Source organism: Ranitomeya imitator, chromosome 1 (assembly GCF_032444005.1).
Source record: "Ranitomeya imitator isolate aRanImi1 chromosome 1, aRanImi1.pri, whole genome shotgun sequence".
Classification (NCBI taxonomy): Eukaryota; Metazoa; Chordata; class Amphibia; order Anura; family Dendrobatidae; genus Ranitomeya; species Ranitomeya imitator.
The window spans coordinates 1,149,979,290-1,149,998,417 of record NC_091282.1 but is presented as its reverse complement, the minus strand read 5'-3'; the positions used below and the strand labels follow the sequence as shown (position 1 = coordinate 1,149,998,417).

Here is a 19,128-nt window from a genome sequence, read left to right as displayed (position 1 = left end):
ATAGAATTATTTCATTTGCTTTCTTACATTTCCTAGATTTTGCCTCCAATCTGTAGCAATTTTAATTACCTGCATTAGTTTGTAATTACGTTTTCTATAGCAGAAATGAATTGTCTGCAAGGATTCTATTATTGTAGCTAATTTGCATTGACGTATATGATTTCACATACCTTCGTGTCCTCTGAATGTCTGAAAAAGAATGTCTCTTCATATGGTGAGATTGGAGGAATGTTTTCACCCCCAGATTGTTCTGCATTAATTAAGTGAAATAAACAGTCACACTCATGGTACATTTAATATCGCTGAATATTTACAGACTTTAGACAAGAATAGCATAATAATTCCCCAAAATCTTTTATGATGGCAAAACCAATGTTTATCCAACCTGGAACCACTTCTCCTTGTCCTCAAACTTGACACAATATTCATAATCACAACTATTTATACGTTCTGGCTGACATTTATTGACTGATTTGCCTCTTTCCATATCTTGAATATTTAACATGCCTAAAATCAGCCTAACAATTTTACTGTAAATGTTAAAAGCTTTGGATTTGATTAAAATTGAGAAAAAATGAGTTGAATTTTCTGGTACTCATAGAGGTCCTAGTGATTTCAAACAATTTGTCATTTGATTTGAGCAAATCAACTAAATAATGCCTACTGACTTTTTACACTTTCCTGAAGTTTGCATCAGCCGTAGAAGGCTGAAATGACCCAAGTCGCAATTGCGTATTGCGTGGGCCTCTCCATAATGCACTGCAGCTACCACATCACATGATATTGTGCAGCCAATCAGGCGATATTATAGTAGCCTTTATAAATGACTGTGCCGGGAATACAGCAACCATTTTAGTGGTGATTTAGTATAGTGAAAGGATGTCAGAGCTCACAGCGCATCAATAGAAAGAGAGGAATTCCGAAAACATTGAACAAATGCTCCAGTCAGTAAAGTGTCGTATGACTGCAGAAGCGAAAAAATGAATGTAGTAGTATGTGAATAAGGCCGGTATCACATTTGCAACTGCAATGTGAGAAACTCGCGTGACCAGAGGTGTATCTAGGGTTTCTGGCACCCGGGGCAAGAATTCTTTTTGGCGCCCCCCCTCCAAGGACATATGTGATTTTCACACTTAGTCAAGTACCGACGAGCTGCTCTCCCTAATGCTCTCAATATTCAGTGAAAAACAGAGAAGCAGAAGAGAAGCTCGTTGTCACAAAACCATAGGTATGAAAATCACATATGAGTGAAGTGTCCATTTGACGACTACTGGAACCTGCAGAGCTGAATCCTGACATTGCAGCTTCTGAATTCTCTCTGCACATTCACCCGCAGTGCTAAGAATGCACGCGCACACACACAACACACACACGGCACCTCTCACCTCTATACACACACATGCAACCTCTCACCTCTATACACACACACACACAACTTCTCACCTCTCCACACGCTCTGCAGCAGCATCTCCATCGCCTTCCTCTCACACAGCCGGCCGCTGAATGATGACGTCATCCAGCGGCGCTGCCTATGTGAGAGAAAACGCGGGCAGGAAGACAGATCACTGCAGCTCCGCTGCTATTTTCTCTTGTAGGCAGCGGAGCTGCAGAGATTTCTCCCTGCCCACCGAAGCCACCCTGCAGGGGCCCCCTCCACTGCCGGGTCCCAGTGTGGTATGTCCGCACTTGTTGGGTGCTGGCCCACTGCAGCTTCTCTGTGCTGGCTGTCAGCTTGAAAGCCGACTCTCAGTCCAAAGGGCGGCAGAATGCAGCTGTCGGGGGAGACACTGCAGACCGCCGCATTAGGCGGCCCGACTGCGCCCCCATGCCAACTGCGCCCGGGGCACATGCCCCGGCTGACCCCCTAGATACACCACTGCGCGTGACTCTCTCACCTCAATACCAAGCACTGCCACCGGCACTCGGGACTGGAGTGTGCGGCTGCATGTATTTCGATGCAGCTGAACGCTCCAGTCCGAACCGCCTGCTGCAGTGCTGGGTATTGATGCGAGAGACTCGCACTAATTTCTCGCATTGCAGTTGAAAATAGGACACCGGCCTAATGCAGACTTTTAATTGATACATGAGTTATCAGCAGAAGTACTAGATGCAGTCTGATTAAAGAGCATAAGTCACCAGAATTTTGCTCCTCCATCAGGAAGCAGCATGATATAGGTGCAAATACCGTGATTCCAGTGATGTATCACCTACTTTAGTGGGTGCTGCAGTTTTGATTACACACTGTGTTCTCTTCTGCAGATCTAGTAGTTCTCTGAATACTGAGCTCTGCATATTCCAGCCACATCACTGATTGGCAGCATTCTGTGTACACTATGCATAGCCCGAAAGCTGCTAATCAGTGGTGGAGGCAAGGATGGACTACTGAGCAGAAGACCAAGAAGTCCTACAGTGATAATCTCCTGCTGATAAAACAATGACTTTATGAAAGCTACAGAAAGAAGACAAGTAAGTGACATTGACAAATCTCTGTAATAAGGGTCCCTACATTATGCGGATGCTTAGTCTGTGATATGATGTAGCAGGCATTTGTCCTCCTGCATTTGAATTACAAATACACATTCTTCTTTCTTTACTCATTATGCACTAGAAAGCAGCAACAAGCCGTATAAAAAATATCTGAAATCAGTGACAAGCAGAAAGGATATACTTATTGCTGCTAGTCACAAGCGACTTTACAGAGTTTTTGCATTTCTTGTGCAATTTTTTTTGTGAAGATGGGAATAACTGTTTATTTTTTAAATGCAAAGACAATTTCCCAAAACTTCAGCCATTTATCTATGATTGTCTATAACCCAAGGTGTGTATGTCATAAACAATATTTTTTTCACATCTTTTTGGATGTGTACCTACCTTTTTGTGAAGGGGATGAATTAAAAAAATTAAATAAATTTTTTTTTAGACATTTAGCTAAACAGATCTGTTTATGAACATCTGTTTGATAAGATCAAATTCAACAAACTATATTGTGACTTGCAACTGCAGGACATTTCGCTTTCTTTGAGTGTAACTACCTATCTAGCATTTTACATTATATCCTTTTAATCAGGGTTTGAATTGTCTGGGCTAAAATGATGATCAGAAGTAAATTATAACGTGATACAAAATGTATGGTGAAAAATGGGCAATGATAATGTATTGGATAGTTAGAAAGGAAATAATAACATATCGCTGCTGAGGATGTGTGTCGCTAGCAGCAGTAACTCCACTGTCACCACCATTGGCACCATTTGTTTGGGCAGTAGAACAACCAATCACGATCCACAATTAGCCTCCTTTGCCTCGGTCAAGTGTGTTAGTGGGAAGAAGCAGAAGGTGTTATGGAATATGTTCACCCCACACAGCAGGATGATGTTACCTCTGACAGCAATACTATCAGTTCCAGTCAGTGTTCTGCACCATATGGTCCTTCTCGTTACAAATGACTAAGTTGTATGATTTTTTTAAACATGAAAAATCTGTAAGTATATTGTGTTTATAAATGAGCTTTTGATTTCTGACATCTACTTTAATGGTGAAGTTAATTTAACACTACTAAGGCTGGTTTTGTGTTAAAGAGCTGAAAAGGGTTGGATAGAGTGGTACAACTGTCTTTCCAGGGCAATTGGAGATTTTGCAGTCTTGTGTTTCACGGCTAATCAATTAAAAAATGTTTTTTTTTTACCTTTTTTGGAACTTCTAACTGGGTTTCACTGAGCACTGATTAAGAAACACTGCTGCTCTTTGCAGTGTATGGGCCTCCCTTAACATCTTGAAAATTCCTACTCTATACAACTTCATTTGTACTGTACTAGAAAAAAAAATCCACTCGTAATTGCCACATAATCTACATGTTCGATATTATTAATAATAATCATTTTAATAGTAGTAACTAGTACTTTTTAATGATTAGAAAAGAGATGAGTGATGCTTACCAATCACTCACATGATTCAGAAGCGAGAGGAGCTGGAATACCCCTTAGAGCAAATGAAATGGTTTTCACAAAATCGCTATTTCTTACTCATAGGAAAGGGGATCAATTGACGGATAGCTGGGCTTCCAACCACTGAGATTACCAACAATCTCAAGAACACTGTGAATGGGAGTCTGCATAGCCCCACCTTGAAAAGACATAAGATGTACATCAATGCCAATGGCTCCAGTCATTCTAAAGGAAACTTCCAGAAATACAGCGGCTTTCAAAGTTTTCACCCTCCTTGGCTTTGTACAAACTTTGTTACTTTACGACCTGTGTTTAAATATTTTCGTAATCCACTTTGTGTCTATCAGCACTAAATAGTCAAAGTCGGTGAAGTTTGAAAAATATAGGAATGCATTAAATTTATGAGCTCAAATAACTTGTGTCACATGGCCTGTCAGTACATAGACTTTACCTTTTCTGAAAATCCACAGAGGCTGCAACACCATTAAGCAAGAGGCACCACTAACCAAACAGCACCATGAAGACCAAGGAGATGTCCAAACAAGTCAGTATCTGTCCGTATGACCACAATAAGCAGTACACTCCATAGAGGGGGTGAATAGTTACAGTATGCACACTGAAGTTTTAAATTATTTTCTCCTAATTGCTGTTTGCTTCACAATAAAAAGAAAAACAAATGTTCACAGTTGTAGGCATGTTTATTAAAAAAAACTGAACAATCTCGGGGTTACAGACCCTAATCTATGGATTTCTATCTGTTCGGTCTCCAGCAGTCAGCAAGTTATCCCCAATCTTTTATCCTATGCCCTATAATGTCCAATTTTGAGAAAACCATTTCAAAACATACATGAAAAAACAAAACGGAAACACGTCTAGGCCCTTTTGGCAGTGATGTTTTTTGTGTCCTAAATTTTGTGTCATAAATTAGTTATGCAAAAAAGTAACTTGATGGAAAAAACTGCTGATTTCTGTAAAGCACTGTGAAATACTGGTGTTACATAAGTGAATACAAAAGTCTAAATATAAAAAAGTATAACTCCATCAAGATGACAAGTAAGTTATCGAATTACAGTTTTCTCCATCAAAATATCTTGCTGCATTTTTACATGTGTGTCAAGTTAGAACATGTCACATCTATATGCAGCACTTTATAGTATAAAGACATACTAACTCACCATTTTGTAAACTTTGGATAGGTTTTCCTCCAGTATGCAGATCCTTTTTTCTAGCTGCTTTTCGACTGCTTAAAAAGGAATGAAATGTAAAGTTAAAAAGAACCAGTCAGCTGATACATGCTGTCCAAACTGTGGAGGTATATGGCTGTACAATCGCAACCATATATGTTTGTCTCTGAACGGCCAGGGACCAAGCTGCACTGTGCACTAGTCATACGGGCGAGTCCCTGGCTGCCTAGCGGCTTTCTTCCACCCACTGACAGTGACTGACAAACCTCTGCCTTTATGTGCACATTGCCAAAGGCTTTTCAGTCACTGGCAGCCACCGAGGACCCTCCTGAACAACTAAATCACTGGACGGCTTGGTCGTCGGTGGTTATTAGAAGCCCCGTAAACTGTATCTTTCCTGAATCACTGACTATTTTTTTTGATTAGCCGGCCTAGCATGACTGATATTGTTGCAACATGATGCACACACAACTTCATGCCATGCTAATCAAAAAATGTGCCATAGATGCCGGCGGTTAAGATTAGTGATGAGCAAGTCAACTCGTTGCTGGGGTTTTCCCGAGCACGCTTGGGTGATCTCCGAGTATTTGTGACTGCTCGGAGATTTAGTTTTCGTTGCCTCAGCTGCATGATTTGCAACTGTTAGGCAGCTTGATTACATGTGGGGATTCCCTAGCAACCGGGCAACCCCCACATGTACTCAGGCTGGCTAGCAGATGTAAATCATTCAGCTGCGTCAACAAAAACTAAATCTCCGAGCAGTCACAATACTCGGAGATCACCCGAGCGTGCTCGGGAAAACCCAAGGAACGAGTATACTCGCTCATCACTAGTTAGGATACATATACTAGTTACATGGGATCAGCCAAACAACTAATGTGTGTAAGAACCTCCCAAATATCCTTTGATAGCAGATATTGGGCTCTTGGCATGGCTGATTTCATTCTTTCTATTGAAGTAAATATATACACTCGGGTTTGACAAGTGTGCATGTTTTTGCAAGAGTCATGAAAGATAGATATGCGATATTTAAGATGTAAGACTATAGATAGAATTGCTCAATGTGACTGTCATATATATTTTATATCCTAACTGTGACTTAGTTCTCTTAGACTACTCTGCATAGGACACCTGCCCAAATAGCTACCAGATACAAGGCTTGAAGATTCCCCCTTTGACAATTTGCAATAGTTTAGTGAAAATGCTCTTCAAACAAAGGTGAGTAAACCTGTTCAAGTGTCTTCAAATTGTTGTGGGTAAAGAACAGTTTGGCATTATTTTCAGCTAGCTTTAGAAGGCTATGAAAATAATCATTTTCTGTAATGTAGTATAGGGAATTATGAGTCATAAAAGAAACTGGTATCTGGAGTTCTGAGTTGCAGAGTATAATTGGAGCAGGATTTGAGATGGAATTGTTTAACAGAAAACACCACGAGGAGTTAGAGAAAGAAAACAAATGAAACAACAAGACTTCTCTTCTCTTTTTCAATCAGATATAAAGATGTATTTGGGGACCTTAGGTAACAAAAATAAATAATATTGTAGATAGACAGACAGACTGACAGACAGACAGTCTGGTCTAAAGATATTGATAATCAATCAATCTGATAGGTTAACGATATTAGATAAATAGGGGATTTACACCTGTGACCAAATCTGGTCAGCACATGCGGTAGCCAGATTTAAACAGTGATTAGAGCTAAGGAGCACAGCTCCATTCACTGTGTAGTAGCCCCTGCCAAGAACTGAAGTTCTTAATGTGAATTGAAGTAGAAGCAATGCAGAGCATGGTACAGTTTGAGACAAAGAAAGAGGGTGGGATTGTGTTCACCTTTATTGGTTGTGTCAGGCATAACTCACTCAAATGCATATACAGTGGGTGATATAAGTATTGAACACTTCAACCATTTCTAAAGGTGTTTTTGACATGAAATTCTCACCAGATATCAGTAACAGCCCATCCAAACCAAATAGTCAAAGAAATCAACACACAGATGTCCATAAATAAAATTATGTGTAATAATTAGTGATGAGCGAGAATGCTCGTTACTCGAGATTTCCTGAGCATGCTTGCGTGGTCTCCGATTATTTTGGATTCCCTAAGAAACAGGCAACCCCCACCCGTATTCAAGCTCTCTAGTATTCGCATATCATGCAGCTGCGTCGACATAAACTAAATCTCCGAGCATGCCGAAATACTCGGAGACCAACCGAGCGTGCTCGGGAATTCTCGAGTGAAGAGTATACTCGCTCATCACAAGTAATAATGAGAAATGACACAGGGAAAAAATATTGAACACATGAAAAAAAGAGATGTGTAAAAAGTCATGGAAAGTCATGACGCCAGCTGTAATCTATCAGTAATTAGAAAACAATCCTGCCACTTAGTCAAAAATAATATCAGCTTGTTAAGCTATAAAAAGGTGTACACAAAAACAAAAGGTTTACCATTACCAAGGTGCCAGACAAGAAATATCTAATGATGGGTAAAACTAGTGAGCTGCCTCAATACCTTCATATTGATACCATTTTCTTTTATATTGCTCCAAGTTTATGGAATATACAATAGACTACACATCGTTTGTACTATATCTTGTTTAACCCCTTAGTGACAGAGCCAATTTGGTACTTAATGACCAAGCCAATTTTTACAATTCTGACCACTGTCACTTTATGAGGTTATAACTCTGTAATGCTTTAACAGATCCCGCTGATTCAGAGAATTTTTTTTGTGACATATTGTACTTCATGTTATTGGTAACATTTCTTTGCTATTACTTGCGATTATTTATGAAAAAAACGGAAATATAGCGAAAATTTTTAAAATTTTGCAATTTTCAAACTTTGTATTTTTATGCCCTTAAATCAGAGAGATATGTCATGAAAAATAGTTAATAAATAACATTTCCCACATGGCTACTTTACATCAGCACAATTTTGGAAACAAAATTTTTTTCTGTTAGGGAGTTATAAGGGTTAAAAGTTGACCAGCAATTTCTCATTTTTACAACACCATTTTTTTTTAAGGGACCACATCACATTTGAAGTCATTTTGAGGAGTCTATATGATAGAAAATAACCAAGTGTGACACCATTCTAAAAACTACACCCCTCAAGGTTCTCAAAACCACATTCAAGAAGTTTATTAACCCTTTACGTGCTTCACAGGAACTGAAACAATGTGGAAGGAAAAAATGAACATTTAACTTTTTTTTGCAAACATCTTAATTCAGAACCTTTTTTTTATTTTCACATGTGTAAAAACAGAAATTTAACCATAAATTTTGTTACGCAATTTCTCCTGAATACGCCAATACCCCATATGTGGGGGTAAACCACTTTTTGGGCGCACCGCAGACCTTGGAAGTGAAGGAGCGCTGTTTGACTTTTTCAATGCAGAATTGGCTGGAATTGAGATCGGACGCCATGTCACGTTTAGAGAGCCCCTGATGTACCTAAACAGTGGAAAATCCCCACAAGTGACCCCATTTTGGAAACTAGACCCCTTAAGGAACTTATCTAGATGTGTGGTGAGCACTTTGAACCCCCAAGTGCTTCACGGAATTTTATAACGTAGAGCCGTGAAAATAAAAAATCGCTTTTGTTTACACAAAAATGATCTTTTCGCCCACAAATTCTTATTTTCACAAGGGTAACAGGAGAAATTAGACCACAAAAGTTGTTGTGTGATTTCTCCTGAATACGTCGATACCCCATATGTGAGGGTAAACCACTGTTTGGGCGCACCGCAGAGCTTGGAAGGGAAGGAGTGCCGTTTTACTTTTTCAATGTAGAATTGTCTGGAATTGAGATCAGACGCCATGTTGCGTTTGCAGAGCCCCTGGTGTGCCTAAACAGTGGAAACCCCAGACAAGTGACACCATTTTGGAAACTAGACCCCTTAAGGAACTTATCTAGATGTGTGGTGAGCACTTTGAACCCCCATGTGCTTCACAGACGTTTATAACGTAGAGCCGTGAAAAAAAAATCGCATTTTTTCTACAAAAATGATCTTTTTGCCCCCAAATTTCTATTTTCACAAGGGTAACAGGAGAAATTGGACCACTAAAGTTGTTGTTCAATTTATCCTGAGTACCCTGATGCCCCATATGTGGGGGTAAACCACTGTTTGGGCATACGGCAGAGCTCAGAAGGGAGGGAGCACCATTTGACTTTTTGAGCGCAAAATTGGCTGTCGTGTTTGGAGACCCCCTGATGTACCTAAACAGTGGAAACCCCCCAATTCTAGCTCCAACCCTAACCCCAACACACCCCTAACCCTAATCCCAACCTGATCCATAATCCTAATCACTAACCCTAACGATAATCATAACCCTTACGCCAAAACAACCCTAATGTCAACCCTAACCATAACCCTAATCAAAACCCTAAATCCAACACACCCCTAAAGCTAATCTCAACCCTAACCTCAAACCTAACCCTAATCCCAATACACCCCTAATCACAACCCTAACCTTAACCCTAATCCCAAACCTAACCCTAATCCCAAGCGTAACCCTAATGCCAACCCTAACCCTAATACTAACCCTAATCCAAACCCTAACCCTAATCCCAACTCTAACCCTAACTTTAGCCCCAACCCTAACCCTAGCCCTAAGGCTACTTTCACACTTGCGTCTTTGGCATCCGTCACAATCCGTCATTTTGGACAAGAAACGGATCCTGCAAATGTGCCCGCAGGATGCGTTTTTTGCCCATAGACTTGTATTGCCGACGGATCCTGACTGATGGCCACACGTCGCGTCCGTCGTGCACTGGATCAGTGTTTTGGCGGACCGTCAGCACAAAAAAGTTCAATGTAACGTTTTTTTGTACGTCGCATCCGCCATTTCTGACCGCGCATGGGTGGCCGTAACTCCGCCCCCTCCTCCCCAGGACATAGATTGGGCAGCGGATGCGTTGAAAAACTACATTCGCTGCCCACGTTGTGCACAATTTTCACAACGTGCGTTGGTATGTCGGGCCGATGCATTGCGATGGCCCCATACCGACGTAAGTGTGAAAGAAGCCTAACCCTAAATTTAGCACCAACCCTAACTCTAAATTTAGCCCCAACCCTAACCCTAAATTTAGCCCTAACCCTAACCCTAGCCCTAACCCTAATCCTAGCCCTAGCCCTAATCCTAACCCTAACCCTAGCCCTAACCCTAGCCCTAACCCTAGCCCTAACCCTAACCCTAGCCCTAACCCTAATCCTAGCCCTAACCCTAGCCCTAACCCTAACCCTAGCCCTAACCCTAACCCTAATCCTAGCCCTAGCCCTAACCCTAGCCCTAACCCTAACCCTAGCCATAACCCTAACCCTAGTCCTAACCCTAGCCCTAACCCTAACCTTAACCCTAACCCTAGCCCTAACCCTAACCCTAACCCTAGCCCTAACCCTAACCCTAATTTTAGCCCCAACTGCTATTCTCCTGCCGGCCAGCAGATGGAGACAGATGGCGGGCGCACTGCGCATGCGCCCGCCATTTTCTTTTCCCCAGAAGACGCCGGCGGCCAGGAGGAGCAGCAGGAGGACCCAGGGAAACCGGTAAGTATAATAGGGTCCCCGAATCCCCCTATTTCTCTGTCCTCTGATGTGCGATCACATCAGAGGACAGAGATTTACACTTTACTTTTTTTTTTTTTTTTTTGCGGTCGCTGGTAAACAGTTAATTACCGGCGATCGCAAAACAGGGGTCGGTAAAACCGACCCCGATCATGCTCTTTGGGGTCTCGGCTACCCCCGGTACCCGAGACCCCAAAGATTCTCCCGGGGCCGGCCGGCGGGCGCACTGCGCATGCGCCCGCCATTTTGAAGATGGCGGCGCCCACCGGGAGCCACGAGGAGCACCGGGGGAGACAGGTAAGTATTGGGGGGCTACCTGGGACCCCTTTTCTCTGTCCTCTGATGTGCGATCACATTGGAGGACAGAGAAATTAAAAAGAAATCGTGTTGTTTTTTTTTTTTGCGATCGCCGGTAAACGGTTAATTACCGGCGATCGCAAATGCGGGGTGAGTTAAAAACCCCCCGAATCATGTTCTCTGGGGTCTCGGCTACCCCCGGCAGCCGAGACCCCGGAGAAAATCCGACTCTGGGGGGCGCTATTCACTTTTTCCACAGCGCTGTTAATTAACGGCGCTGTGGCTTAAGTACCCTTAGCGGCCGCCGTTGAAAGGCGTATCGGCGGTCGCTAAGGGGTTAAGCTATCAAAAGGTTTACCCAAAAACAAAAGGTTTACCATTACCAAGGTGCCAGACAATAAATATCTAATGATGGGTAAAACTAGTGAGCTGCCTCAATACCTTCACATTGATACCATTTTCTCTTATATTGCTCCAAGTTTATGGAATATACAATAGACTACACATCTTTTGTACTATATCTTGTTTAACCCCTTAGTGACAGAGCCAATTTGGTACTTAATGACCGAGCCAATTTTTACAATTCTGACCACTGTCACTTTATGAGGTTATAACTCTGTAACGCTTTAACAGATCCCACTGATTCAGAGAATGTTTTTTCATGACATATTGTACTTCATGTTAGTGGTAACATTTCTTTGCTATTACTTGCGATTATTTATGAAAAAAAAACGGAAATATGGCGAAAATTTTAAAAATTTTGCAATTTTCAAACTTTGTATTTTTATGTCCTTAAATCAGAGAGATATGTCACACAAAATAGTTAATAAATAACATTTCCCACATGTCTACTTTACAGCAGCACAATTTTGGAAACAAAATTTTTTTTTATTAGGGAGTTATAAGGGTTAAAAGTTGACCAGCAATTTCTCATTTTTACAACACCATTTTTTTAAGGGACCACATCATATTTGAAGTCATTTTGAGGGGTCTATATGATAGAAAATAAGCAAGTGTGACACCATTCTAAAAACTGTACACCTCAAGGTGCTCAAAACCACATTCAAGAAGTTTATTAACCCTTTACGTGCTTCACAGGAACTGAAACAATGTGGAAGGAAAAAATGAACATTTAACTTTTTTTTTGCAAACATTTTACTTCAGAACCATTTTTTTTAATTTTCACAAGTGTAAAAACAGAAATTTAACCATAAATTTTGTTGTGCAATTTCTCCTGAATACAACAATACCCCATATGTGGGGGCAAACCACTGTTTGGGCGCACCGCAGAGCTCGGAAGGGAAGGAGCGCCGTTTGACTTTTTCTATGCAGAATTGGCTGGAATTGAGATTGGATGCCATGTCACGTTTAGAGAGCCCCTGATGTGCCTAAACAGTGGAAACCCTCCACATATGACACCATTTTGTAAACTAGACCCCTTAAGGAATGTATCTAGATGTGTGGTGAGCACTTTGAACGCCCAAGTGCTTCACAGAAGTTTATAACGTAGTGCCGTGAAAATAAAAAATCGCATTTGTTTACACAAAAATGATCTTTTCGCCCACAAATTCTTATTTGCACAACAGTAGCAGGAGAAATTAGACCACAAAAGTTGTTGTGCGATTTCTCCTGAATACGTCGATACCCCATATGTGAGGGTAAACCACTGTTTGGGCGCACCGCAGAGCTTGGAAGGGAAGGAGTGCCGTTTTACTTTTTCAATGTAGAATTGTCTGGAATTGAGATCGGACCCCATGTTGCGTTTGCAGAGCCCCTGGTGTGCCTAAACAGTGGAAACCCCAGACAAGTGACACCATTTTGGAAACTAGACCCCTTAAGGAACTTATCTAGATGTGTGGTGAGCACTTTGAACCCCCATGTGCTTCACAGACGTTTATAACGTAGAGCCGTGAAAAAAAAATCACATTTTTTCTACAAAAATGATCTTTTTGCCCCTAAATTTCTATTTTCACAACGGTAACAGGAGAAATTAGACCACAAAAGTTGTTGTGCAATTCCTCCTGAGTACGTCGATACCCCATATGTGGGGGTAAACCACTGTTTGGGCACACTGCAGAGCTTGGAAGAGAAGGAGTGCCGTTTTACTTTTTCAATGTAGAATTGTCTGGAATTGAGATTGGATGCCATCTGATGTGCCTAAACACTAGAAACCCCCCACTAGTGACCCCATTTTAGAAACTAGACCCCCCATGGAACTTATCTAGATGTGTGGTGAGAACTTTGAATGCCCAAGTGCTTCACAGAAGTTTATAGTGCAGAGTCGTAAAAATAAAAAATATTTTTTTTTCCACAAAAAAGATATTTTAGCCCCCAAGCTTTTATTTTCACAAGGGTAACAAGAGAAATTGGACCCGAAAAGTTGTTGTCCAATTTGTCCTGAGTATGCTGGTACCCCATATGTGGGGGTAAACCACTGTTTGGGTGCAAAGCAGAGCTCGGAAGGGAAGGAGCGCCATTTTGGAATGCAGACTTTGATAGAATGATCTGCGGGCTTTATGTTGTGTTTGCAGAGCCCCTGATGTAGCTAAACAGTAGAAACCCCCACAATTGACCCCATTTTAGAAACTAGACCCCCCATGGAACTTATCTAGATTTGTGGTGAGAACTTTGAATGCCCAAGTGCTTCACAGAAGATTATAATGCAGAGTCGTGAAAATAAAAATATTTTTTTTCCACAAAAAAGATTTATTAGCCCCCAAGTTTTTATTTTCACAAGGGTAACAGGAGAAATTGGACCCCAAAAGTTGTTGTCCAATTTATCCCAAGTACGCTGTTGCCCCATATGTGGGGTAAACCACTGTTTGGGCGCACGGCAGAGCTCAGAAGGGAGGGAGCACCATTTGACTTTTTGAGCGCAAAATTGACTGTCGTGTTTGGAGATCCCCTGATGTACCTAAACAGTGGAAACCCCCCAATTCTAAATCTAACCCTAACCCCAACACACCCCTAACCTTAATCCCAACCCGATCCATAATCCTAATCACAACCCTAATGATAATCACAACCCTAACCCCAAAACAACCCTAATCTCAACCCTAACCATAACCCTAATCAAAACCCTAAATCCAACACACCCCTAATCCTAATCTCAACCCTAACCTCAAACCTAACCCTAATCCCAATCCACCCCTAACCCTAATCCCAACCCTAACCTTAACCCTAATCCCAAACCTAATCCTAATCCCAAACATAACCCTAATGCCAACCCTAATCCTAATACCATCCCTGATCCAAACCCTATCCCTAATCCCAACTCTAACCCCAACTTTAGCCGCAACCCTAGCTCTAACTTTATCCCCAACCCTAACCCTAGCCCTACCCTAACTTTAGCCCCAACCCTAAACCTAGCCATTACCCTAAATTTAGCCACAACCCTAACCCTAGCCGTAACCCTAACTTTAGCCCTAACCCTAAATTTAGCTCCAACCCTAACCCTAAGCCTAAATTTAGCCCCAACCCTAACCCTAGCCCTAACTTTAGTCCCAACCCTAACCCTAGCCCTAAGGCTACTTTCACACTTGCGTTGTGTGGCATCCGTTGTAATCCGTCGTTTTGGACAAAAAACGGATCCTGCAAATGTGCCCACAGGATGCCTTTATTGCCCATAGACTTGTATTGCCGACGGATGGCCACACGTCGCGTCCGTCGTGCACTGGATCCGTTGTGTTTTGGCAGGCCGTCGTCACAAAAAAAAGTTTAATGTAACCTTTTTTTTGTACATCGCGTCCACCATTTCCGACCGCGCATGAGTGGCCATAACTCTATCCCCTCCTCCACAGTACATAAACTGGGCAGCGGGTGCATTGAAAAACTGCATCCGCTGCCCATGTTGTGCACAATTTTCACAACATGCGTCAGTACGTCGGGCCGACGCATTGCGACGGCCCTGTACCGACGCAAGTGTGAAAGAAGCCTAATCCTTGCCCTAACCCTAAATTTAGCCCCAACCCTAACGCTAGATTTAGCCCCAACACTAACCCTAATTTTAGCCCCAACTCCTCTAGCTGCCGGCCGGCAGATCATGGTGGGCGCACTGCGCATGCGCCAGCCATTTTCTTTCCCGAAGAAGAAGCCAGCGGGCAGGAGGGGATGCAGAAGGATCCAGGGACACCGGTAAGTATAACAGGGTCCCCGAATCCCCCTATTTCTCTGTGCTCTGATGTGCGATCACATCAGAGGACAGAGAATGACAGATCGCTTTTTTTTTTGCGACCGCCAGTAAACAGTTCATTACCGGCAATCGCAAAACTGGGGTCGGTAAAAACCGACCCCGATCATGTTCTTTGGGGTCTCGGCTACCCCTGGCAGCCGAAACCCCAAAAATCTTCCGGGTGCCGGTCGGCGGGCGCACTGCACATGCGACCGCCATTTTTTTGCTGGAAAAAGATGGCGGCGCCCATCGGGAGCCACGAGGACCACCGGGGGAGACAGGTGAGTATCGGGGGTTATCAGGGACCCCATTTCTCTGTCCTCTGATGTGCGATCACATCGGAGGACAGATAAATTAAATGGGAAATCGCGTTTTTTTGTTTGCGACCGCCGGTAAACAGTTAATTACCAGCAATCGCAACCCGGGGTCGGTAAAAAAACCCCGAATCATGTTCTCTGGGGTCTCAGCTACCCCTGGCAACTGAGACCCCAGAGAAAACCCGACTCTGGGGGGCGCTATTCACTTTTTCCACAGCGCCATTAATTGACGGTGCTGAGGTTTAAGTATCCTTAACTGCCTCCGTTAAAAGGCGTATCGGCGGTCATTAAGGGGTTAAAGGCCTTGATGTATACAGCAGTGCAGCAGTTTATCTGCAGATGACCCTATTTCTTATACAAGAGCTGAAGTTTATCTCTAATACTAGATAATTGGAGATGATCTACAGCTTTCAATAGTGACTACTACACAGTGCATGAAGTTGAGCTGTTGACCTCTATTCAATGTTTTTATCCCGTTGCCTGCAGAGCTGATGATAGTTGATCAACAGCAGTGCCAAGTATCAGACCCCCACTGATCTGATATTGTTACCATCCATTTTTTTTAAAAGGAGCTGATCTCCAGTTCTTGGCAGTGGTGGGCTACAAAGTGAACAGAGCTATGCTGTTCAGGTCCTTTCACTGTTTACATTCAGCTGCTGCTCGATCTGACCACAGCTGATTCTTGGGGTTAATGAGTGTTGGCCTCACCAATCTGATAATGATGACTAATTCTATAGCAATCTGCAGATCATCAATGCAATTTTCCCAGACAACCTCTAAATGCTGTTCTACAGTTTTATGTCTATAGTTCCTATGTAGCTCTATGAATTACTAGAATAAGAGACTTTTTGTAGATCATTATTTAGGTTTTTAAGTAGACTATACAATATAAACTACCAAACCATTGTGTACAATAGTATAATCCTCGTCTAAAGAGAGAAATCTAAAGGTTCATAAAAATGATCCTCTAAGCACCAATGATGAATGTAAATATAAAAGTCAGTAGACGTGGCATTTATACTTACTATTTGTTTTTTCTAAAATGAAGATGTTTTTATGCTGCCATGATAAATAAAATTGAAATGTTCATCCATATAATGGATGTTGTTTATTGTTGATGAAGAACAGCAATAACCACGAAAATTGGTCTAAAATACACTAACATCATCACTGTACCAAACAACATTAGATTGCATTTTTGTATATTAAAGACATAGATTATTGGTTTATTATCTAAATTTTTATGTAAAGAGTATTACTAAAGCATAATACTTACAAATTGTATGATGTGTTTGTGGCAGAATCCGGTAAATCGGGTACAGGTCTATTCCTTAATATGAATGATCTTGTAGGACCTGTTGCTTTTCTATTCACCATTTCTAAATTGATTTCTTTATATAATTCATTTTCAGTCATAGGTCCTTGAAATTCAAAAAAATTTTCGGAGTCCAACTCCTCTATATCATCTAATGTTTTATCACTACTTTCTCCATTGGATTCAGGGAATGATTCAGTGTTTTTTTCTTTGGCACTGTGTTCCAAAAGTTCAGAAACATCATTGACATTTTTGTTGGGCATCCCACAATCAATTGATGTAGTTGTACAATATTCCATTAGATTATTGAATTCGGAATTCAAAGCAATCGCCTCCTGATCAGGTACTGTTCTCTTTCTGTCATCAATTAATAAGATGTCATTGTTGACCTTTTGTTTTTCAGCATTAGAAAGTTCAAGGTCTCCATAACCCTTTTCCAATTCTTCTTGTATCTTCCTGAGAATTCTCTTCCGGTGTCCAGTAAGAGAGACTCCCATTTCCTGTAACGTTTCATGATTTAATGGTGCACAGTCTGAAACTGTTCTATAGCCTAATATCCCGAAGAGCTTGTGATAAATTTCCAAATGAATATCATTTAGCATTTGGTCAACAGGATACCTGTTTTTATTGTCGAAGGCCATTCTGTAATCCTGATATTAGCATAAACATAACTGGAAGATGACTGTGGCTAAACAAATTCTGAGACCTTTCATGTAAGATGTCAGTACCTAAAAAAGGCAGGAAATTATTATAGTGTTTCCAACACTTCAAACATAAAAAACATTTCTGAAAAAGCAAAATTAGAAACAAATGATTAGTAAATTTCATGTTTGGTGTTTGTTAAAACTCAGGAAAAGAATGACACTGCTCTCCTCTACAGTTGGGAAGAATTACATCTTTACACACAAAAAATCTTGATGGGCTCTGTTAAAATTGTTGCCTTCCACTTGTGGAGTCCTGGGGATAATTCTGACCCACAACTTCATCTGCAATAAGTTTCTATGTTTACTTCTCTTTTAGTGGGTTTCCTACGTGTATCCTGATTTCTTTCTAGTACTGGTGTGATTTTTGGTTTCCATACAATGACTGTACACCAAAGAGGACTATGTTGTCACCACACTTGAATGAAAGTGAAAATTCAAGAAATCAGGCTGCGCAATTGATGAATTTGTTTAATGGCCAGGAAGGTATAAATATATATGTATAATGCTCACCTTATACCAGCCTGCTGTTGCTTTGCTTCCTTTAGCTTCTTCAACTCTTCAGGGCTCTTTAATGTCTGTAGCACCGACTGGGCCTTATAGTTTCAGTTAAGCCTCATGGTATCATGATGTGGTGGGGCAACAAAAGCCATGAAGTTGCAGGACATCACCATAACATTAAGTGACAAAGCCTCACGCAACATCGTGACATGATATTGTGAGGACTAGTCAGCTTCCGGATGCACCAAAGAATCCTGAAGAGTGAAAATAACCAGATGTAGCTGTGGAGCAGAACAGGTGGAATCTGGTGGGAGGTGGGTATATATATATATATATATATATATATATATATACAGTTAGGTCCATATATATTTGGACAGAGACAACATTTTTCTAATTTTGGTTATAGACATTACCACAATGAATTTTAAACAAAACAATTCAGATGCAGTTGAAGTTCAGACTTTCATCTTTCATTTGAGGGTATCCACATTAAAATTGGATGAAGGGTTTAGGAGTTTCAGCTCCTTAACATGTGCCACCCTGTTTTTAAAGGGACCAAAAGTAATTGGACAATTGACTCCAAGGCAATTTCATGGACAGGTGTGGGCAATCCCTTCGTTATGTCATTCTCAATTAAGCAGATAAAAGGCCTGGAGTTGATTTGAGGTGTGGTGCTTGCATTTGGAAGGTTTTGCTGTGAAGTAAACATGCGGTCAAAGGAGCTCTCCATGCAGGTGAAACAAGCCATCCTTAAGCTGCGAAAACAGAAAAAAACCCATCTGAGAAATTGCTACAATATTAGGAGTGGCAAAATCTACAGTTTGGTACATCCTGAGAAAGAAAGAAAGCACTGGTGAACTCATCAATGCAAAAAGACCTGGGCGCCCACGGAAGACAACAGTGGTGGATGATCGCAGAATAATCTCCGTGTGAAGAGAAACCCCTTCACAACAGCCAACCAAGTGAACAACACTCTCCAGGAGGTAGGCGTATCAATATCCAAATCTACCATAAAGAGAAGACTGCATGAAAGTAAATACAGAGGGTTCACTGCACGGTGCGAGCCACTCATAAGTATCAAGAATAAAATGGCTAGACTGGACTTTGCTAAAAAAACATCTAAAAAAGC

The 19,128-nt window shown here is 41.5% G+C and overlaps 1 protein-coding gene across 3 annotated transcripts in view; it reads right to left on the bottom strand.

The window, feature by feature from the left end:
* The window catches only part of ARAP2 (ArfGAP with RhoGAP domain, ankyrin repeat and PH domain 2), a 598,685-nt gene that overhangs the window by 568,022 nt on the left and 11,535 nt on the right, over positions 1-19,128 (bottom strand). For 2 of the 3 annotated variants that reach the window (XM_069744626.1, XM_069744628.1), the window contains exons 2-4: positions 16,756-17,522; positions 5,117-5,184; positions 171-250 (exon numbers count right to left, since the gene is read on the bottom strand). In XM_069744626.1, coding sequence (XP_069600727.1) covers positions 171-250; positions 5,117-5,184; positions 16,756-17,435 — 828 coding nt within the window. In that variant the 5' untranslated portion in view covers positions 17,436-17,522. The remainder of the gene's footprint in view (positions 1-170; positions 251-5,116; positions 5,185-16,755; positions 17,523-19,128) is intronic. The other variant, XM_069744627.1, reaches the window with a different exon arrangement.